General features: G+C 44.4%; 1 protein-coding gene across 3 annotated transcripts in view; it reads left to right on the plus strand.

The window, feature by feature from the left end:
• Positions 1–25,999, plus strand: part of tenm1 (teneurin transmembrane protein 1) — a 1,011,052-nt gene that overhangs the window by 614,868 nt on the left and 370,185 nt on the right. For all 3 annotated transcript variants that reach the window (XM_070882702.1, XM_070882701.1, XM_070882703.1), the window contains one exon: positions 11,897–12,135. In XM_070882702.1, coding sequence (XP_070738803.1) covers positions 11,897–12,135 — 239 coding nt within the window. The remainder of the gene's footprint in view (positions 1–11,896; positions 12,136–25,999) is intronic.

Below are 25,999 nucleotides of genomic sequence, written 5' to 3' on the forward strand. Positions count from 1 at the left end.
ACCTCCACAACCTGGAAGAGGTGCTACGCCGACTGGACCGGGTAGGCCTGCGACTCAAGAAACCTAAGTGTGTGTTTTTGGCTCCCGAAGTCGAGTTTCTGGGCAGGAGGGTTGCTGCAGGCAGGATTCGGCCCACCGAATCCAAAACAGAGGTGATTCGACGAACGCCCAGGGCCTGCAACACATCGGAGTTGCGTTCATTTCTGGGACTCTTGAACTATTTCGGTAACTTTCTGCCGAACCTAAGCACATTGTTGGAGCCGCTACACGTGCTCCTGCGTAAGGGTTACGATTGGTTTTGGGGGGACTGTCAAGAACGGGCTTTCAATCAGGCACGTAAACTACTCTGTTCAAATAAGTTGTTGATCCTTTACAACGCCTATAAGAAATTGGTTCTGACATGTGATGCATCGTCCTATGGGGTTGGGTGCGTGTTGCAGCAGTGCAATGCTGAGGGGCAGCTCCAACCTGTGGCTTATGCCTCCAGGTCGCTCTCTCAAGCAGAACTTGGATATGGGATGGTTGAGAAGGAAGCACTCGCATGTGTCTATGGGGTGAAAAAGATGCACCAGCTACCTTTTTGGCAGGAGGTTCGAATTAAAAACGGACCACAAGCCGTTAACATCCCTGTTGTCAGACAGCAAGGCTGTCAATGCCAATGCGTCAGCTCGCATACAGCGATGGGCTCTCACGCTGGCTGCGTATGACTACACCATCCGGCACCGGCCGGGCACTGAAAATTGCACTGACGCGCTCAGCTGGCTTCCACTGGCCACCACTGAGGGGACAGCGGAGCAAAGCGCTGAGATGGTCATGGCTGTCATTGCCTTTGACAGCGCAGGCTCCGCCATCACAGCCCGCCAGATCAAAATCTGGACCAACAGCGATCCCCTCCTATCTTTGATTAAGAAATGTGTCCTGACTGGGGATTGGGCGCCCGCACACGGAGCATGCCCTGAGGAGGTCAGACTGTTTCATAGGCGGATGGATGAGCTCTCCATCCAAGCCGACTGCCTACTATGGGGCAGCCGGGTAGTCATGCCCCAGAGGGACAGGGAAGCTTTCATCAGGGAACTCCACAGCGAGCACCCAGGTATCGTGCTGATGAAGGCCATCGCCCGGTCACACGTTTGGTGGCCGGGAATTGATTCAGACCTGGAACACTGTGTTCGCAGATGCACGACGTGTGCTCAGCTGGGAAATGCCCCCAGGGAGGCCCCACTCAGCCCGTGGCCCTGGCCCACCAGGCCATGGTCACGTACTCACGTAGACTACGCAGGTCCGTTCATGGAGAAAATGTTTCTCATCGTGGTTGATGTGTTCTCGAAATGGATCGAGTGCATCATTTTGAATTCGTGCACGGCATCCACCACTGTGGAGAGTCTACGTGTGGTCTTTGCGACCCATGGTTTGCCGGACATCCTTGTTAGCGATAATGGCCCATGTTTCACTAGCTACGAATTCCGGGAGTTCATGTCGGGTAATGGCATCAACCATGTCAGGACAGCACCATTCAATCCGGCCTCCAATGGCCAGGCGGAAAGTGCGGTCCAAATCATAAAACAAGGCATGTTCAGTATTCAAGGTCCTTCCCTTCAATGCCGCCTATCACGCCTCGTGGTGGCCTATAGGTCCCGGCCGCACTCGCTCACGGGGGTCCCGCCCGCGGAGCTCCTTATGAAATGTACACTCAAAACTCGGCTGTCCCTCATTCATCCTGTCTTGTCCGACATTGTTGAGGGCAAGCGCCAGTCCCAAAATGAGTACCATGACCGTAATTCAAGGGGGGGGAGATGTATAGAAATTGGTGACCCTGTATTTGTTCTCAATCACGCTTTGGGGCCCAAATGGCTTGAAGGTACTGTAATAGACAAAGCGGGGAATAGGGTCATCATGGTTAAACTTAACAATGGGCAGATATGCCGCAAGCATGGACACTGAGGAACCTGAGGAAGATCATGAGATGGTATTCATACTACGGCCAGTGAATGAGCAACAAGAACATTCAGCAGCATGCACAGTCCCTGCGGTCAGCCCGGAAAGGCCGGAATCACCACAGGGGACAGACACACAGGCCAAGGCTCAACAGCCAGAGCCTCAACTGCGGCGCTCCACGAGGGAGCGCAGGCCACCCGAAAGACTTAACCTGTGATCCCAATAAGACGTTGGTGGGGGGAGGTGATGTCATGCATGTAACCTTCATGTAACAATGCTGCAATACTGTATATACTTGAGAAATGCACACCTTGACCACAGGAGGTGAACTTGTGGGAGACACTCCTCACCTGGTCATCCAGGTATATAAAGGGAGGTCCCACACAGGATCAGCACTTCTTGGTCCTGTGAATAAAGTGACCTCGTCCATAGAATGTGCCTCGTGTGGATTTGTGGTATTGTGTAAGGACTTTACAACTTCAATTAAGACTAATTTGCTATCTGTGCTAGAAATGACCCTTGAGGTACCAGATGCTGCATGGTAGACTGCACTGCTGAGAAGTCCTCCTGGATGACTGCACAGATATAGACCATTGCCACAACTAGCCAGCCATTTCAGACAGACTCAAGTTACGGCAACAAACAATGCTTCTCAGACATGAATCTCATGTGATATGTAAGGCCTGTGAGATCTGAATTCATAGGCACTATCGCTGTGATTGAACTGAATTGGCTCATTGGCAAGCAGATTCTTGCTCTTCCCCTGCTGTAGCTACTTGCTCCACCTCACCTGTATAATGTGGCTTACCTGTGCCACCTTATCTACAATGTCCGAGCTGCATGTAGCAGTGCTGGTGCATGTTACAGTCAGTATAACTGATGCAGCATATGAGGTACCTACTCGCTGTTCTTCTAGGCCGACAAAAAAACAGAAGAGGGACACATATAATGCTGACTGCAAGAATCACCTTCAAACAGTACTTGCATTGCAATGTCCTGAATGTGATGATTTTGTAGTAGAGTGTATGCCTGTGTGATTAATCAAGTGAGAAAACATTGCAGAGCAGTAGCCCTGAGTTCACAGGTAGCCTCTGGCTTTGCCCTACCCCACCCTTTCTATGCTCTCACAGCTAATCAGGTGCAGCATAACCTTTTGAAAGTAGAAAGTGGTTGCAATTTCTGGGCCCTCCCTCTTGTTTGTGTTTGTTCTCATTTTTGAGTTATCCTGTCCTAAAAGCAGAGAAATCATCCCAAAATGTTGCAAGTTTAAAGAGATCCATAGGTAACAAACAAGTGCCCTTAGGCAGCCCATCACATGTGTGTGTGTGTGTGGTGTGTGTGAGAGTAAATGAACATGCGTCAAGCAGCTAGCTTGTGTTCGAAGAATGCTACGTATGAACATCCTGTAAGATTTCAGTGTGGTGGCAGTTTCAGTCTGTGCTCTGAATGCATGATAAGCTTTCAAAGGGCAGTAATGTTGCCTGAGTATTTTGAATGGGGAAGCAGCGAAAGAGTAACAGGTTCCGAGGAAATCTTTATGACAATGAATACTTGGAAGAACCACTTGGTATTGGGAACTGTAGAGTGGCCTTACGTTGACAGCTTTGCTCTGGACTGCAATTTTCTTGCATATTTGCAGCCAGCTCCTTGTGGTGTTGCTGTTGGAGATCTTCTGACATCTTGTTGGAACACTTTTTTCGAGCGAGGGTGCCCTTCAATATCAAACTGGGCAGCCCTCCTCTGCTTCACTTCATCCAGCATGACCTATGAATCTGGGCACGATGGGTGATAACACTCCATTTGGCATGAAATGTCAGTTCTGAACCTTGTCATTGTTTTAAAGTAAAAAGCCAGCCCATTATATATCTAATGAATTCCCTTAAATTCCTGCAAGCATTCCCTCAGGAAGGCAATTTATGTAAATCACAAATATCTGGTTGGAAAGGCCGTGGAAATTCAGTGGGGGCGATCACTCACGATGTGTCGCTCCCACTCAGATTACATGCAAACAAGATTTTTTACCCCAATATCCTTTGACGTTCCCAAGCTGGGCTACAATTTGAAAACTAGACCTTATCACAATTTAACTAGCATCAGAGTAACACAATGATGCTAGTTTAAACACCTCATAGCAACACAATAGGGAAATTCCATATATAGCTTTTGTAATATTTCTGTTCAAATTCTGCATCAGATTTTTTTTGGCAGAGATGTTGATATAGTTGGACTCTGATATTTGCTGCATTGTCACGTCAAGATCAATTTATTGTTAATACTTTACGTTGTCGAGGTGAACGGTCTGCATGGAGGAATAATTCAAATCTTCTATTTTATTTAAATGTATTGGTCTTTGTTCAATTATGTGGCCAATTTTGCGTCAATTCGTTTTTTCCGATAAAATAAGTAGATAAAAGACAGTGAAAGCTTATCTTGGCAGTTCATTCAAAGATACATCAAGGTGAAGAACTTAAGTGCTGGGGAATGGGACACATTCCCTTTCAGATACACAAACCTCGATTTTAACTCAAGTGGGAATCAGGCAATTGGAGGCCAAGGCAGGCGGCCAACAGTTCTGGCCTCACCAGCGTAATGCCCTGGAGATTTTAGCTGCTGGGCCTTATCTGTATCATCATCATGTTGCATGCCTGAAACTTGTGGGTAGTGGCAGCTGGCTGGCAGGAGGTCGCCGCCAGGAACAGAAGGAAGAGTCGCTGGTACTCGGGTAAATCGCAAGCTTTTCTGAAGTGCTTCACGATCAGGAAGAGTGGGGGAGGCCAAAACTAGAAAGGCCTTAACAGGGCACCCCTGCTCCTTCTGACTCCACAGAGGAAACTAAACTAAAATTTTAAAAACTTACCTGTTTCTGCCTCTTCTGGCTCCCTATCTTCTTTGCAATAGGTTTACCTGGGGGAAATGCTATAACCACTTCCCCAATCAGGCCAATGCTTAAAATAGCAGATGAGGCACAATTCCATCATCAGTGCCTAATCTGTATATGTAAAGAAGGAGGCAGCCAATTTCCCGTGGGGATGCTTGCCATAGAAAGCTCAGAAAGGAAGCGGGACATTGGAGGGTCCTAAGCAATTTGCGTACAGCAAGGTCCCACAAAGAGCAATGTGGTAATGACCAGATAATCTGTTTTTTTTATGTGATGTTTGTTGAGGGGTAATATGGAGAAATCCACTGCTCTTCATAATAGTGCCGTAGGATCTTTTACATCCAGTTGAGAGCACGGACGGTGCCGAGGTTTAACGTCTCATCCGAAAGAGAGCACCTCCAAAAGTGCAGCACTCCTTCAGTACTGCACTGCAGTGTCAGCTTAGCTTTAGTGCTCATGTGCCTGGAGTGAGACTTGAACCCACAACCTTTTTGACTCAGAGGCAAGAGCGACACCACTGCCTATTGGGTTAGAACCTCCACTTTTTTTGCATGCTTAATGCCCACTTAATGCCCATTTTACCGCTGAAATGACATACAACGCCTATATCGCCCATTTTGGCACAAAATGGAAACTGACGGGCTTTTTTAGGAGACTTATCGGCGAGTGTTGTTTTCCCAATGGGCTTAACGCCAGGAAAAAATATTATCGCCCGCCCACTTTTTGGGGGCAGAATCAGCAGAATAGGCGAAATCAATGCCCATAATATCGGCCAGCGTTACTTTCCACACGGAATTAACGCCGAGATTCAATATGAAAGCCCAGCCACTATTTTTTGTCGTAAAGAGCATATTTACCCAAACTAGCGACCATGGAGATCGCCCATCGTCAATTTCAGCACCTCACACACATAACGCCCACAATATCGCTCACTCAAAAAACCTCCCACAAAAAGTGGAACTAACCGGAACGAAAGCCAGCGGTGTGGCTGGCATTTGTTAAATCCCACTCTTACATGAGGAGCTGTGTGTGTGCAGCTCAGACATCAATGGTGCCCATCACCTTGGTGTCAGTTAAAGTTTACGTTGATTGATGTTAAGTTGTATTTAACTCTTTCATGGTAAGGAATCACCAGTGTGCAACGTACAGCTATCTGAGACAATGCACAACAAGGTTATGTTCAACAACAAAAGTTTAATATCAACATTGGTCTGAAATCATAAGTATCACAGCCAATAACACCCAACCCCCGCCCACACCCCACTTTTTCCACCATTGACATAAATCACATGTTCAACATGTCCAGCAACACAGAATGCAAAGGCAAAGCAGGAGCGTGGTCCCCAACCCCATATATTGCAACAAATTGCATACACCCAGATGGAGATGTAACACAGCCATCACCTGCGCACATGCACCTCACTTTCCTTCCCTCCTCTCCTCCTTCTCCCCACCTCTACCCCATCCCCTCCTCACTTCACGGCGCCTGGCCAAGGAGCTCCTCAGGTGGTGCCTCATTGGAAGGCAGATGCGGTCATTGCACGGGTACGGGAGCGGGGGGTGCCGAGGAGATAACATTCTCTGATGCAGAAGCAGTGGTGGTGCAGAACCTAGGGGTGGAGTGCCATTCTCGGGGACCATTGGGAGCCCTCTGCCACCAGTGTTCTTGGCTACCAGCTCCAGGGCCTCCTCCATCCCTTCCATGTTATATCTTATTTGTTGGACAAAAACTCGGTGCCAACTATATTCTTGGTGCTTAGTAGGCTTTTTGCGACTGGTGAATCTCCGCCGTGCCTCCCAGCACAGCCACACACGCTTTCAGTGCCTCTGAGCTCTCTCTCTGTCTGTCTCCTCTTCTGCGCATGTCATGATGACCCTTGACCTCCAAAATCGTGGGAATCGAGCATTGCCATGCTGTTGCGAAGGATAGCCACACTTTACGGCAGAAGGTCAAAAAAATTTAATGCTACCGTCCATTTGATATCGCTCGCGGTAACACCCATTTTCAAAAATGTAAGCTAGGTGTTTTGAGAATGGGCGAGAAGCCGGCGATCTGAAAACCCTTTTTTATTGCCCACGCCAGAAATAATGCCCATTTTGGGGCGATAAGCACAAAAGTGGAGGTTCTAGCCCATGATGTGGCAGAGAGTTGCCAAATGGGAGGCAAACGTGGCCAGTGAGCTGCTGACAATTTTTTAAAGCTTTAACAATGTTGCTGAACTAATGGGACCAGTGTAATAATAAAGGGTTAAGAGTGCAAGAGTACTCACAACTTGCTACATTTAATTTGAATAAAAATCAATGTTCATGGCAAGTCTTGACAGTGTTCTAATCCAACCTGAATGAAATGTCCACTAAACTCAATACACTGACATTTGGAGCCAAATTGTTTGCTAAATACAAGGAGAAAATTCCCAGGTTGATGGTAGTCAGGGCCAACACATCCATTTATTTCTAGACAATTGCAAATTATAACTGCATTCTCTTAATATTATTTTGTTTGAAATCAGTATTAATCAGCAAAAAGATGATGCAAATCTTCTTTCATATATTGGAATAGCAAAATGAGAAGTGTTAATCTTATTTTAAAATGTCCAGTTCACATTCCTGCCTGTCAATCACCATGTCATGTCACCACACATATTTGGCCTGACATGTCATTTTAGCCCGGAAAAGGCTCAGCTGCCAATCCTTCCATTTGATCAACAGTGTGCGGCATAAGCAGGGAAATGGTAAAGTGGGCAGAAAAATAAAAGAGGAATAAATCTTAATGAAACCAATGGATGATAGCTGCTGTGTTCAGGAGCTTGCTCACAAATGATGGTGGTGCACTCACGCTGAGTCAGAAAGTTGTGTGTTGCACTGTCAGAGGTGCTGTCTTTCGGATGAGACGTTAAACCGATGCCCCATCTGCCGCGTTAGGTGGACGTAAAAGATGCCACGGCATTGTTTCAAAGAAGTACTTTGGTTCGGTATTCACTAAGGAGGACACAAACAACCTTCCGGATATAAAAGGTGTCAGAGGGTCTAGTAAGAAGGAGGAACTGAGGGAAATCCTTATTAGTCGGGAAATTGTGTTGGGGAAATTGATGGGATTGAAGGCCGATAAATCCCCAGGGCCTGGTGGACTGCATCCCAGAGTACTTAAGGAGGTGGCCTTGGAAATAGCAGATGCATTGACAGTCATTTTCCAACATTCCGTAGACTCTGGATCAGTTCCTATGGAGTGGAGGGTAGCCAATGTAACCCCACTTTTTAAAAAAGGAGGGAGAGAGAAAATAGGGAATTATAGACCGGTCAGCCTGACATCAGTAGTGAGTAAAATGATGGAATCAATTATTAAGGATGTCATAGCAGCGCATTTGGAAAGAGGTGACATGATAGGTCCAAGTCAGCATGGATTTGTGAAAGGGAAATCATGCTTGACAAATCTTCTGGAATTTTTTGAGGCTGTTTCCAGTAGAGTGGACAAGGGAGAACCAGTTGATGTGGTGTATTTGGACATTCAGAAGACTTTCGACAAGGTCCCACACAAGAGATTAATGTGCAAAGTTAAAGATTGGGGGTAGTGTGCTGACGTGGATTGAGAACTGGTTGGCAGACAGGAAGCAAAGAATAGGAATAAATGGGTACTTTTCAGAATGGCAGGCAGTGACTAGTGGGGTACCGCAAGGTTCTATGCTGGGGCCCCAGCTGTTTACATTGTACATTAATGATTTAGACGAGGTGATTAAATGTAGTATCTCCAAATTTGCGGATGACACTAAGTTGGGTGGCAGTGTGAGCTGCGAGGTGGATGGCTTGAGGCTGCAGAGTGATTTGGATAGGTTAGGTGAGTGGGCAAATGCATGGCAGATGAAGTATAATGTGGATAAATGTGAGGTTATCCATTTTGGTGGTAAAAACAGAGAGACAGACTATTATCTGAATGGTGATAGATTAGGAAAAGGGGAGGTGCAACGAGACCTGGGTGTCATGGTACATCAGTCATTGAAGGTTGGCATGCAGGTACAGCAGGCGGTTAAGAAGGCAAATGGCATGTTGGCCTTCATAGCGAGGGGATTTGAGTACAGGGGCAGGGAGGTGTTACTACAGTTGTACAGGGCCTTGGTGAGGCCATACCTGGAGTATTGTGTACAGTTTTCGTCTTGAGGAAGGACATTCTTGCTATTGAAGGAATGCAGCGAAGGTTCACCAGACTGATTCCCGGGATGGCGGGACTGACATATCAAGAAAGACTGGATCAACTGGGCTTGTATTCACTGGAGTTCAGAAGAATGAGAGGGGATCTCATAGAAATGTTTAAAATTCTGATGGGTTTAGACAGGTTAGATGCAGGAAGAATGTTCCCAATGTTGGGGAAGTCCAGAACCAGGGGTCACAGTCGAAGGATAAGGGCTAAGCCATTTAGGACTGAGATGAGGAGAAACTTCTTCACCCAGAGAGTGGTGAACCTGTGGAATTCTCTACCACAGAAAGTTGTTGAAGCCAATTCATTAAATTTATTCAAAAAGGAGTTAGATGTAGTCCTTACTACTCGGGGAATCAAGGGGTATGGCGAGAAAGCAGGAATGGGGTACTGAAGTTGCATGTTCAGCCATGAACTCATTGAATGGCGGTGCAAGCTCGCAGGGCCGAATGGCCTACTCCTGCATCTATTTTCTATGTTTCTATGTTTCTATCTAAGAGCAGGGGAGTTTGGCCAATGTCTTGGCCAATATTTATCCCTCAACCTACACCAAAAAAAAATTATCATTGCTGTTTGTGGCAGCCTGCTGTGTACAATTGGCTGCTGCATTTCCTATATTACAACAATGACTACACTTCAATAGTATTTCATTGGCTGTAAAGCATGTTGGGACATCTTGAGGATGTGAAATGCGCTATATAAATGCAAGTCTATTTTTTGAAAATAAAAAATGAAAATCGGAACTAAAGAAAAAAACGACTGACATTTAGATGGCGCCTTTCATGACTACTGGACGTCCCAAAGTGCTTTACAGCCAATTAAGTACTTTTGAAGTGTAGTCACTGTTGTAATGTAGGAAACGCGACAGCCAATTTGCACACAGCAAGTTCCCACAAACAGCAATGTGATAATGACCAGAAAATCTGTTTTAGTGACATCGATTGAGTGATAAATCGTGGCCAGGGCACCAGGGATAACTCCCCGGCTCTTCTTCGATGGAATCATTTACTCCACCTGAAAGAGCAGATGGAGTGTCGGTTTAACGTATCATCCAACAGTGCAGCATTCCCCCAGCAGTGCACTGGAGTGTCAGCCCAGACTTTTGTACTCAATTCTCTGGAGTGGGACTTGAACCCACAACCATCTGATTCAGAGGCGAGTATACTGATGGAAATGAAAACATAAAATGTGACAAAAGCACGTCAGGCAGGATATGAAAAACGTAAGATATAACAACATTTCAGGTGTGACCCTTTCCTACATCTAGGATAATCAGGGATGGAGAAGCTTTTCTTATAAAACTGACTAGGACAAGTCAGAACATGTTCAACGAAAACAAAGAGGGTAGATAGAAGTCTGGAGTTCAAATCCAGTAATTGCTTTACTGAAGTTTGCAGCAGCTAAGAGGCTCCAAAGATGTTTCAACATTGCTTGTATCAGTTTCAGACCTGTGCTATGCCAGCTTTCCAACCCCACTGTCCCACATTTACTATCCCTCCAACAATATTCTCTGTCCAATTAATCCACTTGCACTTTAGGTGGAACAGCCCTCACCTGCTTCCATTCTTATCTGTTCAGTCGTACCCAGGAACTAGCCTGAAATGGCTTCTCTTCCTGCTCCCACATCATTACCTCTCCAAGACTCTATCCTTGGCCCCCTCCTATTTCTTATCTATATGCTGCCCCTCGACAATATCATCCGAAAACATTTAATCGGGTTGTACATGTGTGTTGACGACACTCAGCTCTACCTTCCCACCACATCTCTCAACCCCTCCACTGTCTCTGATCTGTCATGTTTCTTGTCCGACATCCAGTACTGAGCATAAATTTTCTCCAATTAAATATTAGGAAGACCGAAGCCATTGTCTTTGGTCTCTGCCACAAATTCTGTTCCCTAGCCATCGACTCCATTCCTGTCCCTGGCAACTGTCTGAGGCTGAACCAGAACGTCACAACCTTGGCACCCTATTTAATTTCCTCCTTAAACGCTCCTATGAAGTGCCTTGGGTAGTTTTACTATGTGAAAGGGTCACAACATTGCAAGTTGTTGTTGTTTGTTATAATGCAGCTATCAGCAAGATAGTTTGCCATTGATCATAATTTAGTAAAGTAAAAGTTCCAGTTGATTTTCATAAGTAAAGATTCCTGCTAGGAATGAGTGGAAACTGAAATCGCCATGTTACTAATGTTTACTTCTTATAAATGCAAATATTTCACTTAAGAAGTGGTAAAATGCTCATTTTCAACTTTTAATTTTTTTTCTCTTCTCTCCTGTTAATTATTTATTCGCTTTTGGGAGTGGGTGGGTTGTTGATTAATGGATTCTCCTTCTCAGTTCTCAGCTCTCCTTGGACTAAGCTAGTTGGGAATTATAGAAGTCCTTGTATGGACATCTCAGCAAGTCTGTAAATTAACAAAATATTATTGCCAAGAAAGATGTACCAAAGAGATAGGTTTATATTAATAAATGTAAATTTAAAACATATTAAGAACTTTGTTACTCAAAGGGTGATAAATGTTCATAGTGTGTGTAGAAGCAAAAATAGTAGGGATTTTGAAACTGCAGCAGGATGCTACCTCAGCAGAGTTGCGGTTCCAAGGGGATGAGCTTCAGTGGGCGGAATGACCCTTATTTGTTTTTGACTTTTCTTACATTCAGGCAAATGGGAGTTGGTTCCAAGAACATTGCCTCGAAAGGTCAAAGGCTGAAAAAGATTAGCTTCAAGTACAATATTATTGAAGGAGAGTTCAAAGGATATTTTCCCCCAAATTGTGATCGAGGTGTAAATATTGTACAGATGTATGAGGGACAGATGTGAACCAGTAAGTAACAGTCTTAGTCTATCTCTTTCATTCAATCTTGTTTAGTCTCTTTCTCTCTCTTCCTGTAGGCATTTCCTATTTAAACCAGGATCTGGTACATCCAGTCTCTATGGGACTACCAATCCGAGCTATCCTTTGACCTCCAATACTGTTTACTCTCCGCCTCCGCGACCCCTTCCCAGAAGTACTTTTTCCAGACCTGCCTTCACTTTCAACAAACCTTACAAGTGCTGCAACTGGAAGTGCACAGCTCTGAGTGCAACAGCCATTACTGTAACACTAGCGCTCCTCCTTGCCTATGTTATTGGTAAGTCTCTTCCTTAAACCCATCTGTTATTTTCCACTACATCCCGTCATTATTTTCCTTTTAACTTCATGCTACATTTTACCCTGTGCATAAAATTAGATTATATAAGGTTTTTTAAGAAACAGTTAATTATTCTTAGAATTGCATGGAGTTTCTTAAAACAATGAAACTTGCGCTGAAAATAGATACATTTTAAGGTATCTGTGATGCATTCCAATTTACTGATTGTTTATCATATAATTGTTTCATCAATGTCTTTTTTTTTAGCTCCCTCTTAAAGTACCAGTGGACAATGCTAAATTTCTTCACTAACACCTTATCTACCTTGCAGGAGGACTATATAAATCAAACCTGTAAAATAAATGACCCTGTTGACAGTGGGATCAAAACCCTTCCCAATGGAATGGGTTTCCCATGATGCCTTCAGGATTTGACCATGGACCATTTGTGATCTGTGTGGCCATTCTGCAGACGTCAGGAAATATATCCCAGCCATAAAGTTGTTGCTTCTTTTCCCTTTACAGAATATTGCAGGATAACAATTGTAGTAAGGATAATTTCTATCAATTAATGTGCAATCTTTAATGTAAGCATTTTAATTTATCTTGTTATCTCTCTCCAATTGCCTATTTGAACAGGAACAACTCAATGTGTCATCCCTCATTGGCTGAGCAGAAAATCCACAGAGCAAAAGAAATGAAATAACTTTGAAAACAGATATAAATTATAAATATGTTATAAATTATATATAGATTATTTATCTGTGACTAGTGTTAGATAACAGCTGCAAAAATGTTCTTATTGAACTGAATCTCATTCCAACATTGGAATCTTTCATGTTCTTTTTAAAGAGTACAGTTGATTTATATTAATGCACTATTGGTGGAGATACAGTCATGGGTCTAAACTGTGAGTATAGTGCAACAATTAGTAATGCCAGCTTATATCATCTCCGGAAAGGCCAATGATCGGCAAAAACAATACTCAATGATGAATTTAATTAGTAGGGCTTTTCTTGTCTCTGAAAACTGTGTTTTAGACTGTGATGCCAGTTTACTGTAAATATTTGAGCTGATTTTTTTTCTATAGTCTTTTGCCAGTAGCTGCATTGTTCTACTAATTGAATCCAAAATTCAAATCAAAGACAGTTTAGGCTTGCTAATGACTTTCATCGTAGTTCTTCCGGCACCATGCCATTGTCTCAGCAGGTGATCTGGTTTTCTTAAAAATGCACAAATCCCTTCTGATTAATCATCTGAGCTAGATATTTAACAAAAAAAAAACTCTTGTTCTCTTTACTTTATTTAAACAGTGCTTCTATGCCCTTTGAAGGTCATCGGGAGACATTTATTGATTGTGTGTCTGACCCAAGCAGAACTTGCATTGGAAAAGAGAATTCAAAGCTAAAATAAGTGCCTTTGATGCCAGTGCTCAACCATTTATAAAAAGGTCCATTCCAGTTTGTTCCTGAAATATTAAAGTGATTTGGTAACAAAAACATTTTCTGAAAAAAATCTCCATGCTGGTCTCGGTACCTAGATTTTATTCATGCTCTGCTCTAATTTACTCAGCAACCACTGGCAGTGCACCAACTTGCATCTATCGTTAGTCCTGCGCTTGTGCGCAGGCATTCTCAGTTCCTACACTGTGCCAGTATTTAAAATGTTTTCATTACTAATTCCTTAAATGCATATTTTTTCCTCCACTGTTATCCCCTCCACTCCTGAAGGCACTCACTGATGCTCGGCAAAGTGCTGGAGGGCTCCTAGTGCCAGTGGCACTATCCCCTCAGTGTCCAATCTTCAACAAGAACAGAAAATGCTGGAAATACTCAGCATGTCCATTCTTAATGTGTGAGCTTAGGCAGTGCTTTAAAGTCTCAGTGGACTGTTCAATCAAGTCTAATCTAATTCTCACGCATCATTTCCCAATAAGGATTATGACATTTTTTGTTATTTATTCATTCATGGGATGTGGGCATCGTGGGCAAGGCCACCCATTATTGACCATCTTTTATTGTCCTTGGGAAGGTGGTGGTGAGCTGCCTTCTTGAACCGCTGCAGCCCATGTGGTGAAGGTACTCCCACAGTTCTGTCAGGTAGCAAGTTCCAGGATTTTGACCCAGCGATGATAAAGGAACGGCAATATATTTCCAAGGCAGGATCATGTGTGACATGGAATGGAACTTGGAGGTGGTGGTGATCAATGTTTTCTTTAAGTTGCATGGCTGCGCAACTCTCAGGACCTCCCGCACAGCCGACTTTTCAATGCGGAAAAACTGTGCATTCACGGTATTTTGAATGGGCTGTGCAACCAAAACAAAATGAGGGAATATTGGTGGTGTTCCCATGCACCTGCTGCCCTTGCCCTTCTAGGTGGTAGAAGTAATAGGTTTGGGAGGTGTTTGTCGAAAAAGCCTTGGTGAGTTGCTGCAGTGCCTCTTGTAGATGGTACATACTGCAGGCATGTTGTGCTGGTGGTGGAGGCAGTGAGTGTTTAATGTGGTGGAGGGAATGCCAAACAAGCAAGTTGCTTTGTCCTGGATGATATTGAGTTTCTTGAGTGTTGTTGGAGCTTCACTCATCCAGGCAAGTGGAGAGCATTCCATCACATTCCTGACTTGTGCCTTGTAGATGGTGGAAAGGCTCGGGGGAGTCAGGAGGGGAGACACTCGCTGCAGAATATCCAGGCTCTGACCTGCTCTTGTTGTCACATTTATGTGGCTGATCCAGTTAAGTGTCTGGTCAATGGTGACAACCAGGATGTTGATGGTGGGGAATTTGACGATGGTAATGCCTTTGATTATCAAGGGGAGGTGATTAGATGTTCTCTTTTTGCAGATAGTCATTGCTTGGCATTTATGTGGCACGAATATTACATGCCATTTATCAGCCCAAGCTTAGATGTTGTCCAGGTCTTGCTGCTTGCGGGCATGGACTACTTCATTAGCTGAGAAATTACAAATGGCACTGAACACTGCAATCATCAGCCAACATCCCCACTTCTGACCTTATGATGGAGGGTGTTATGTATGCAAACCTCACCAATGAGTAAGACTTGCCACCTGTGGGAGACCCAAGGGTCACCTGTGCACCCTGGGCAAGCAGGTATAAAAGGCAATCCACCATCTGCTTCCTCACTTTGGAGTTACATTAAAGAGACCAAGGTCACAATGGTTTGAGCTTACAACACAGCCTTGTGGGGTTATTCTGAACTGAACAGAGGGAATGTTATTGATGAAGCAGCTGAAAATGCTTGGGCCTTGGACACTATCCTGAGGAACTCCTGCAGCTGTGTCCCGGGGCTGAGCTGATTGACCACCACCAACTTCAGCCATCTTCGTCTGTGTTAGGGGTATGACTCCAGCCAGTAGAGAGTTTTACCCCTGATTCCCATTGACTTCAAAGTTATTATTGCTCCTTGGTGCCATACTCAGTCAAATAATGTCTTGATGTCAAGTGCAGTCACTCTCACCTCACCTGTGGAATTCAACTCTTTTGTCCATGTTTGGATCAAGGCTATAATGAGGTCTGGAGCTGACCGGTCCTCGCAGAACCCAATCTTACCATCAGTGAGCAGGTTATTGGTGAGTAAATGTCATTCGATCGCACTGTCAATAACTCCTTCCATCACTTTGCTCATGATTGAGATTGGTTGATGGGGTCGTAATTGGCTGGATTGGATCGTCCTTTTTTTGTGGACAGGACATACCTGGGCAATTTTCAATTTTGTTGGGTAGATGCCAGTGTTGTAGCTGTACTGGAACAGCTTGGCTAGAGTCGCGGCTAGTTCTGGAGCACAGTGTTCAGTACTACAGCTGGGATGATGTCAGGGTCCATAGCCTTTGCTGTATCCAGTGAGCTCAACCATTTCTTGATAACATGTGAAGTTACTCGAATTGGCTAAAGACTGGCATCTGTGATGGTGGGACCTCAAGATGAGGCCAAGATGGATCATCCACTCGACACTTCTGGCTCAAGATGGTTGCGAAAGCTTCAGCTTTGTCTTTTGCACTCACATGCTGGGCTCAGCCATTGTTGAAGATGTGGATGTACATGGAGCCACCACCTCTTGTTAGTTGATTAATTGTCGTCCACCATTCACAACTGGATGTGGCAGGACTGCAGAGCTATGATCTGATCCATTGATTGTGGGATCTTTTGTTTAGCTCTGTCTCGAGCATTCTGTTTCTGCTGTTTAGCATGCATGTCGTCCTGTGATGTAGCTTCACCAGGTTGGTGCCTCAGTTTTAGGTACGCCTGGTGTTGCTCCTGGCATGGTCTTCTACACTCAGCATTGAACCAGAGTTGGTCACCTGGCTTGATGGTAATAGTAGAGTGAGGGATATGCCAGGCCATGAATTTACAGATTGTGGTGGAATATAATTCTGCTGCTGCTGCTGATGGCCCACAGCACCACATGGATGCAGTTTTGAGGTGCTAGATCTATCCCACTTAGCACAATGATAGCGCCACACAACACGATGAAGGATGTCATCAATGTGAAGACAGGACTTCATCTCCAAAGGGACTGTGCGTTGGTCACTTCTACCAATATTGTCATGGACAGTTGCATTCAAGACAGGTAGATTGGTGAGGAGGAGGTCAAGTAGGTTTTTCCCTCGGGTTGGTTCTCTCACCATCTGCCACAAGTTCAGTCTGGCAACTATGTCCTTCAGGACTCAGGCAGCTCGATCAGTAGTGGTGCTACTGAACCACACTTGGTGATGGACATTGAAGTCCCCCACCCAGAGTACATTCTGTGCCCTTGCTATTTTCAGTGCTTCTTCCAAGTGGTGTTAATATGGAGGAGTACAGATTCATCAGCTGAGAGAGGGCGGTAGGTGGTAATCAGCAAGAGGTTTCCTTGCCCATGCTTGGCCTGATGCCATGAGACATCATGGGGTCCGGAGTCAATGCTGAAAACTGTCAATGCCACTCCATCCTGACTGTATACCACTGTGCTGCCACCTCGGGTGGGTCTGTACTGCTGGTGGGGAAGAAGTCTGAGACATTATGAGTTGATTATAATTGTAAAAGTTATAATATGAAGTAAGAGTTCAGGCCGATTGTTTCCCTCCACAGACAAGGATTTTTAAGTTACTTTACGGGTGATTTTAACCCTGCCCATCCGACGGAAACCAGGTGGATAATCAGTTAAAATTTCTTATGAGACTTACCCACCAAGTTCTGCTCTTCTTCCAGAAGTTCTGATTTTAAACTGCTCTTCTGAGCAAGCAAGAGAGAAACCCATTGCAAACTGGTGGGGTCCTTCTTTAAATATGCAGATTTGGCTCCGATTATATAAATCGGGGCTTGACTGCTATTTTAACCATCGCTTTCCCTTAAGGCTAACTTGACAGGAAGAGGAGTCAGAACCAGAAGAGGCCCAAAAAGGTAAGAGTGTTTTTTAAAACTTTTTTTGACTTTCCTTGTGGGGCCAGGAAGAGCACGAATGCTCCCGTAGGCCTCACAAGGACAGTTTAGACATCTCTAAGCTAAAATCTCCTGAGCCTGACAGTCCTGAGGTTGGGACAGTTTTTGGCCCATCTCAGCCATCGCCAGCTGAACTGCCAGCCCGAGTTAAAATTCGGTCTTTCGTCTATCATTTTACATTGTTCCAGAATGGTGAATTTTGACTGACTGACATGTCGTTTTGACAAGCTTGTTCGTGTAACAATTTGCTAAATGTTAGAGGTTTATGTGCAGGTTTTTTTCATTAATTTGGTTGATTTCATGAAGTGACATTAATAATATTTTATGACAGGTAATTGATGCAGCTTAAGTTCCAAACAAAAAAAAAAAATCGCAGTGGAAATGATACACTGCATTACGATTTCGTTCAGGTCACAAGCGACTGCTGAAAAAAGAAAAGTGTCACGTTTGGCATTAGTTGCTTAGGGACAAGGGTGGCCAAATTCGGTTATGCCCCGTTTGGTAACCGAGGCAAGGCAGGACTTCCTGCGCCCAGCGGTGAAGTCTCACCCTAGCCACGAAATTCCGGTTACCGTCCCTCACAGGAAGTGGAGCACAATGTCACGCACTCCACTTCCTTTTGGGGCAGGTTTGGGGGCGCTATGTGGGCGGGTTCAAAAGCGCTACGTGGCCTCTCTGCATCACGCTGATGTGTTCAACACCCCTCCCCTTCTGGGATTGCAGCCCAGACCTCGCGAAAGGAGCGGCGAATGGTCCGACTGGGAAGAGGGGGAAATAAAAAATGGCGGCGCAGCGACCTTTCCTTTAAGGTTCGCCCTGTGATGGGTGTCCGGCCCAGTTTGTGATCCATGAGGCCGGGTCGCTGGCCAATTTCCGCCACGCACGGTGATGACATCATCGCCGGAGGCGCAGTGGTCTGGGGCGCTAGCGGCGGGGGAGTAGCGCTACCGTATTCGCATCTCCACCAACTCCCGCGCAATTTTGCGTGAGCCGGTAGCGCTCCCCCCATCGAAAGCAGTTTTGGTGCCCCCCAAGGTGCTAACGGTAAACGTAGAACGAGGGAATTTCGGCTCCAAGGGTACTAATTTTGTGAGGCTCTGCTCTCAGCACAGGACTTTGTTTGCAGTGAGCAAAAGTCAGAAAATTGGGTTAAAATATCGTCGCCTCTGGAAGTGGGGCCTCGTAGATATCCCCGCTGGATTATTGGGGCCAGTTAATGGTAATTGATGATCAAAGACAATTTGTGCCATGATATACTATGGATGTTTATGGAATTTTTTATTGAAGATATGCAGATAGAAATTCACCTTGGGTGGCAACACAATCTGTGTGGAATCATAGTGGACGCCTGTTAATACACTCCACCCAATACTCAATCCCACTGAAGTTAATAGAATTAAATATAAGCGTATAACTGCCGCCCAATGTGATACAGCCCTTTGGTCTCAAAATTGGCCAGGAGTTGCCGTTTTTTTTGGAGCAACTTTATTTTTCTGGAGTATCTTAAAAATCCCCATTTTGCACATTCAATTTGCGGCAGTGTAAGTGAGTTAGTTAGGATTTTTTTCGTTTAGTTTTGTTTTTTTCAAAGGGGGGCGTTACCAGCCACCTTTGCCCGTTTTGGCCATTTAGGCCACTTTGGCCAGCTAATAGTTACTCCAAACTAACTTAGGTCAGTGTATGTGGCCACAAGAAAACCCTTGCGGCGAGTTGAGAAATCAGCGCAGGTTGGTACATCGGAGGCCAGCAGAACTTAATGACTTGACGAAAGAATGTGAATAGGATCAAACAGCTATACAGGACATTATATGACAAACTTCGCAAAGTTAATTTACTATACAACAGAAGCATTCATGGAAGCGTAAACTACAAAAATAAAAGAAGTAAAGCGACAAAACATATTTAATTTTTTCAAAATATCCAAATAAAAAATAGAAGTACCTCCTGCTCATAATTCTTATGTTCTTATGTTCTCCCATCCGCCTAAGCTCACCCACCATCAGCCCGCCCCTTGCAAACAAACCATACCTCCTGGGGTCGGGGATCAGACCCTCCAGAATCAGAACAGCACCTGGGGTCACAGATAAGACAAAAATTTGACACCGAACCAGAAATTAGGGCAGATGACCAAAAGATTAGTCAAAGAGGTAGGCTTTAAGGAGCATCTTAAAGGAGGAAAGAGAGGTAAAAAGGTGCAAAGGTTTAGGCAGGGAGTTCCAGAGCTTAGGGCCAAGGCAACAGAAGGCACAGCCACCATTGCTTGAGCGATTTCAATCAGGGATGTTCAAGAGGGCAAAATCAATCTAAAACACTGTACAAAATGTTTTCCATGCCTAGAATAATTAAAATTATGACAGGTGTAACATTTATAGAGAGTGAAATGATGGTTATGATGAAGGTAAAACAATTTGATAATAGATGGGGTGGAATTCAATCTCACTCTGAGTTTAACTGAATTTGAAAGTCTCAATCTTGCTCCTTGTGGGCAAGTACACCACAAAACTGCCTCTAATTCAGCACCATTTGGCATTTCACAAAATGGCTCGTATGGGAAATTTGAAACAATTATCACCATGACAGAATAGAAAATTCAAGTTGGGAGTGAGGCACATTGTTGAGGAAGAATGGGTCTTTGAAACCTGACCTGGGAGCGTTATCTGGTTCGGGGTATCTGAAATAGAAAGTGTACAATTTCCCAGCACTAACATCCCTCGTTGATCAGAAAAATGACTCCCCCACCCTCCTCCCCACACTCCAAAAAAAGAGAGAGAAGAAACATGAGGTGAAGTAAAAAGTGAACTGGTCTTCCTGTGGCATAAGTCATTCCTACAACTTCTGGATGCTTAATGAAACAGTCTTTGCATCTCACATCATGTTTGATTATTCCTAAAAAGGCAACAAAAAGGAAAGGGAAGTGAGAAGTACGATGGCAGTATTTAAGCTCTGTGGATTTTAGCTCACATACAATCACCGCATTTAAGCAAAGAAACCAAAGCACTATAATGCCACAGTGACATTTTTAATGAGATCACAAGGGAAAGGCAGTGAATTGATAACATTAAGCCATATTTAATGTGATAAGCAAAGGAAATAAATCGGCACTGTTTTTGTTCAGATCTATTTTGATATCAGGCAAATTATTATTAAACATTAAAGGCAATGATAATAGATTATTAGATTGGTGAAATAAATGTCCAGTACATCATTTTTCAAATTTTTGGCTGTGACATCACGTGGGTTTAAATGACTGCACTTCAGCATTAAGCGACATTTATTCTACCCATATTACCTGGTTTGTAGTTTACTAAGTGTGATTAAAAAGAGCACTGGCATTCCCTGTATTGGTATTGGATTTTGGCAGTCATTACCTAGTGAATGAATCATTTCCTAGACAGAGACCAGGAGGATCAATCTTTACACACACACACAGGTGAAAAAGCAGCCTTCGAGGTTCACAACTACTCTCGGCAGTGAGATGTCACCAAGGTCCAGGTTGGTGATTGGAGCGTGGGCAGATACAGCAGGAGCGGAGAGAGATTATAGAGGGACCAGGAAAGGTGTGAGTTCGGGGCCCAGAAGAGGCGAGGGCCCAGGGGCAGCACGGGCCAGCTCATACTGCAATATATGTGCACACTAGGTCTGTGCAGCAGAACTGGTCTCCAGTCATCTTGGTTAATTCTTGCCACTGGACCAAGATCTAGCTCTGTCAAGCCTGTGTGGTGGCTGGTGTGCAATGGTCACCACGTTAAAAAAATCCACGCACAGGCATCTTTCACCCGACAAGATTTAGTTTGTGGCTTGGAATTTTAGGTCCTTCATTGAAACACCTGTGAACTTTTTGACATGGAAGCAAGTCATCCTCGATTCGAGGGACTGCCTCTGATGATGATGCTATTACAACAATACAACACAATCCATTGATTAATCACATAAATAGAAAATGCTGGAAACACTCAGCAGGTCAGACAGCATCTGTGGAGAGAGAAACCAGAGTTAATGGCAATGAAATTTGGCAAGTTACCAGTAGCTGTTAAAGCTGGTTTCGGCATAAAAATGGCAGCTACCTCGCTTCCGCCCACTTCCGGGGCGGCCCCTAGTGCTCGCCATTTTGGGCTGATTGGCAACGCAGCCATTGACTTCATTTACCAGAAAAATGCTAATCAGTCAAATCAATACGTCAATCACTGCATAATGCTGATTTGACGCACGACCTGCCATTTTTGACGTCGCAACTCCATTCAACACCCTCTCCAAAACATGAACAGCTGAACGTGTGTGTGTTCAGCTGCACGAGGGAGGCCCCCACCAGCGGTATTAAAAGCAATCATCAGCAGCTTGCAACTGACTTGCTTTTTGATTTCTACTGGATCGATGTACATTTGTAGAGCTTTCTAACGCTATTTAAAGCTGGTGAGGTGATAGGGAGTGTTGCTGCAAGTGGAGAAGGGCTTGCTTCTGAATTCAAGGGTTCTGCTCAGACCACTGCATCCAGGAAGTCACAGGGTCTCTGTACTCCATAGCAGGGACTTAATTGTCTTCTCCCTGAACAGAGAGGAGCAGGAGGAGCACATATGTGACTTTGCCAGGAGATTGAGCTTCCCCACGGTGCAGGACGTCATCAACTGCACACGCGTAGCTTTGCGGGCAACGCATATCAATCATGATATTGTACTGCAACCGCAAAGGCTACCACTCACCTAATGTGCAGTTGGTGCGCAATCACGCCCAGCACATTATGATGGTGAATGCCCGGTATCCTGGCAGCAATCATAACGCCTTCATCCCCCCGCCAGTCCGGTATGCCAGCAACTGTCCAGCCACCATGTCGAACCCTAGATGGCTGCTCAGAGACAAGGGCCATCTGTTCTACACATGGCTGTTAACTCCCCTCCTCAACCTGACCACTCAAGGACAGCAATCATATAATGAGAGCCATGCTGAGACAAAGAACCTCATTGAGCTGACCATCAGGATGCTAAAGCAATGGTTCAACAACAACAGTAACTCGTATTTATCTAACACCTTTACCGTAGTAAAACGTCCGAATGCGCTTCACAGCAATATTATGAGACAAAAAATTTGACACCAAGCCACATAAGGAGTAATTAGGGCAGGTGCTTGGTCAAAGAGGTAGATTTTAAGAAGCGTCTAAACAGAGAAAAGCGAGGTAGAGAGCCGGAGAGGTTTAGGCAGGGAATTCTAGAGCCAAGGCAACAGAAGGCATGGCCACCAATGTTGAGCGATTATAATCAGGGATGCTCAAGAGGGCAGAATTAGAGGAGCGCAGATATCTCGGAGCATTGTGGGGCTGAAGGAGATTACAGAGATAGGGAGGGGCAAGACCATGTGGGATTTGAAAATAAGGATGAGAATTTTGAAATCGAGGCATTGCTTAACTGGGAGCCAATGTAGGTCAGTGAGCACAGGGGTGATGGATGAACCAGGATTTGGTGCGAGTTTTGGATCACCTCAAGTTTACGTAGGGTTCAATGTGGGCGGCTGTGTTGCCTGCCCGGTGCCAGGGTTAAGGAAATCTCCTCAGGGCTGGATAGGAATTGGAATGGTAGGGGGAAGATCCAGTTGTTGTGGTCCACTGTGGTACCAATGACATAGATAGGTCAAAGAAAGAGGTTCTGCTGAGGGATTATGAGCAGCTAGGGACCAAATTAAAAAGCACAACCACAAAGATAATAATCTCTGGATTACTACCTGAACCATGAGCAAATTTGCATAGGGTAAATAAGATCAGAGAGTTAAACACGTGGCTCAAAGACTGATGTGGGAGAAATGGGTTTTGATTCGTTGGACATTGGCACCAGTACTGGGGTAAGAGGGAGCTGTTCCGTTCGGATAGGCTCCACTTACACCGTGCTGGGACTCGGGTCCTGGCGAATCAAATAGCTAGGGCTGGAGAAAGGGCTTTAAACTATTTAGTGAGGGTAGGGGGAGGATTCAGGTGAGCGAAAATGTAATCAGTCAAAGAATAAGGAGAAGGCAATCGAGCAGGGTAGCACTGGGGGAAATGAAAACCAGAGCGTGCCAGGAAGGAGCAGAATGTATAAACATAAAGGTGAGTCAGAAAGTGGGGTCAAAGTAGGAAAAAATTGTTAAAAAAAAACAAATGTAAATGCTCTTTATCTGAATGCACGTAGCAATCGTAACAAAATAGATGAGTTGACGGCATAAATAGATACAAATGGGTATGATCTAATAGACATTACAGAGATGTGGTTGCAAGGTGACCAGGACTGGGAACTAAATATTCAGGGGTATTTGACAATTCGGAAGGACGGACAGAAAGGAATAGAAGGTGGGGTAGCACTGTTAATAAAGGATGAGATCAGTGCATTAATGAGAAATGATATTGACTCAGAAGATCAAGATGTGAATCAATTTGGGTGGAGATAAGGAATTATAAGGAGAAAAAGTCGCTGGTGGGCATAGTCTATAGGCCTCCTCACAGTCGCTACGTTGTTGGACGGAGTATAAATCAATAAATAATGGAGGCTTGTAATAAAGGAACGGCAATAATCATGGGCAATTTTAATCTTCATATTGATTGGACAAAGCAAATTGGCCAGGGTAGCCTTGAGGAGGAGTTCATAGAGTGCAACCAGGATAGTTTCCTTGAACAGTATGTTGCGGAACCAACCAGGGAGCAGGTTATCTTAGATCTGGTACTGTGTAATGAGACAGGATTAATACATTATCTCGTAGTAAAGGATCCTCTAGGAATTTCAAATTCAGTTGGAGGGTGAGAAAGTTAGTTCTCAAACCAGTGTCCAAAGCTTAAATAAAGGAGACTACAAAGGTATGAGGGCAGAGTTGGCTCAAGTGGACTGGGAAAATAGATTAAAGTATGGGATGGTTGATGAGCAGTGGCAGACATTTAAGGAGTTATTTCATAACTCGCAACAAAAATATATCCCAATGAGAAGGAAAGGCTGTAAGAGAAGGAATAACCATCCGTGGCTAACTAAGGAAATAAGGGGGGATATCAAATTGAAAACAAGGGCATACAATGTGGCCAAGACTAGTGGGAGGCCAGAGGATTGGGAACATTTTAAAAGCCAGCAAAGAACGACTAAAAAAATGATAGAGGGAATATAGATTATGAAAGTAAACTAGCATGAAATATAAAAACAGATAGTAGGAGTTTCTGCAGGTACATAAAACGGAAAGGAGTGGCTAAAGTAAATGTTGGTTCCCTCGAGGATGAGACTGGGGAATTAATCGTGGAAAACAGGGAAATGGCAGAGACGTTGATCATATATTTTGTATCGGTCTTCACGGTTGAAGACACTAAAAACATCCCAATAGTGGATAATCGAGGGGCTTTAGGGAGGGAGGAATTAAATACAATCACCATCACTAATGAAGTAGTACTCGGTAAAATAATGGGACTAAAGGCGGACAAGTCCCCTGGCCCTGATGGCTTACATCCTAGGGTCCTAAAAGAAGTGGCTACAGAGATAGTGGACAGAGCAGTGGTTGTAATCTACCAAAATTCCCTGGATTCTGGGGCGGTTCCAGAGTATTGGAAAACCACAAATGTAACACCCCTATTTAAAAAAGGATGCAGACAAAAAACAGAAAACTGCTGGAGTCTATTATTAAGGAAGTAGTAGTGGGACATTTGGAAAAGCATAATTCAATCTAGCAGGGTCAGCATGGTTTTATGAAAGAGAAATCATGTTTGACAAATTTGCTGGAGTTCTTTGAGGATGTAACGAGCAGGGTGGACAAGGGGGAACCAGTGGATGTGGTGTATTTGGATTTCCAGAAGGCATTCGATAAGGTGCCACATAAAAGGTTACTGCACAAGAATGAAAGTTCACGGGGTTGGGGCTAATCTATTAGCATGGATAGAGGATTACCTAACTAACAGAAAACAGAGAGTCAGGATAAATGTTTTTTTTTCCGGTTGGCAAACAGAGACTAGTGGGGTGCCGCAGGGATCGGTGCTGGAGCCTCAACTATTTACAATCTGTATTAATGACTTGGATGAAGGGACTGAGTGTAATGTAGCCAAGTTTGCTGATGATACAAAGATGGGTGGGAAAGCAAATTGTGAGGAGGACACAAAAAATCTGCAAAGGGATATAGACAGGATAAGTGAGTGGGCAAAAATTTGGCAGATGGAGTATAATGTGGGAAAATGTGAGGTTATCCACTTTGGTAGAAAAAATAGAAAGGCAATTTATAATATAAATGGAGAAAAATTGCAAAGTGCTGCAGTACAGAGGGATCTGGGGGTGCTTGTGCATGAAACACAAAAAGTTAGCATGCAGGTACAGCAATGAATCAGGAAGGCAAATAGAATGTTGGCCTTTATTGCAAGGGGGATAGAGTATAAAAACAGAGATGTCCTGCTACAACTGTACAAGGTATTGGTGAGGCAACACCTAGAGTACTGCGTACAGTTTTGG

Source organism: Pristiophorus japonicus, chromosome 6, assembly GCF_044704955.1.
Source record: "Pristiophorus japonicus isolate sPriJap1 chromosome 6, sPriJap1.hap1, whole genome shotgun sequence".
In the NCBI taxonomy this organism is placed as follows: Eukaryota; Metazoa; Chordata; class Chondrichthyes; family Pristiophoridae; genus Pristiophorus; species Pristiophorus japonicus.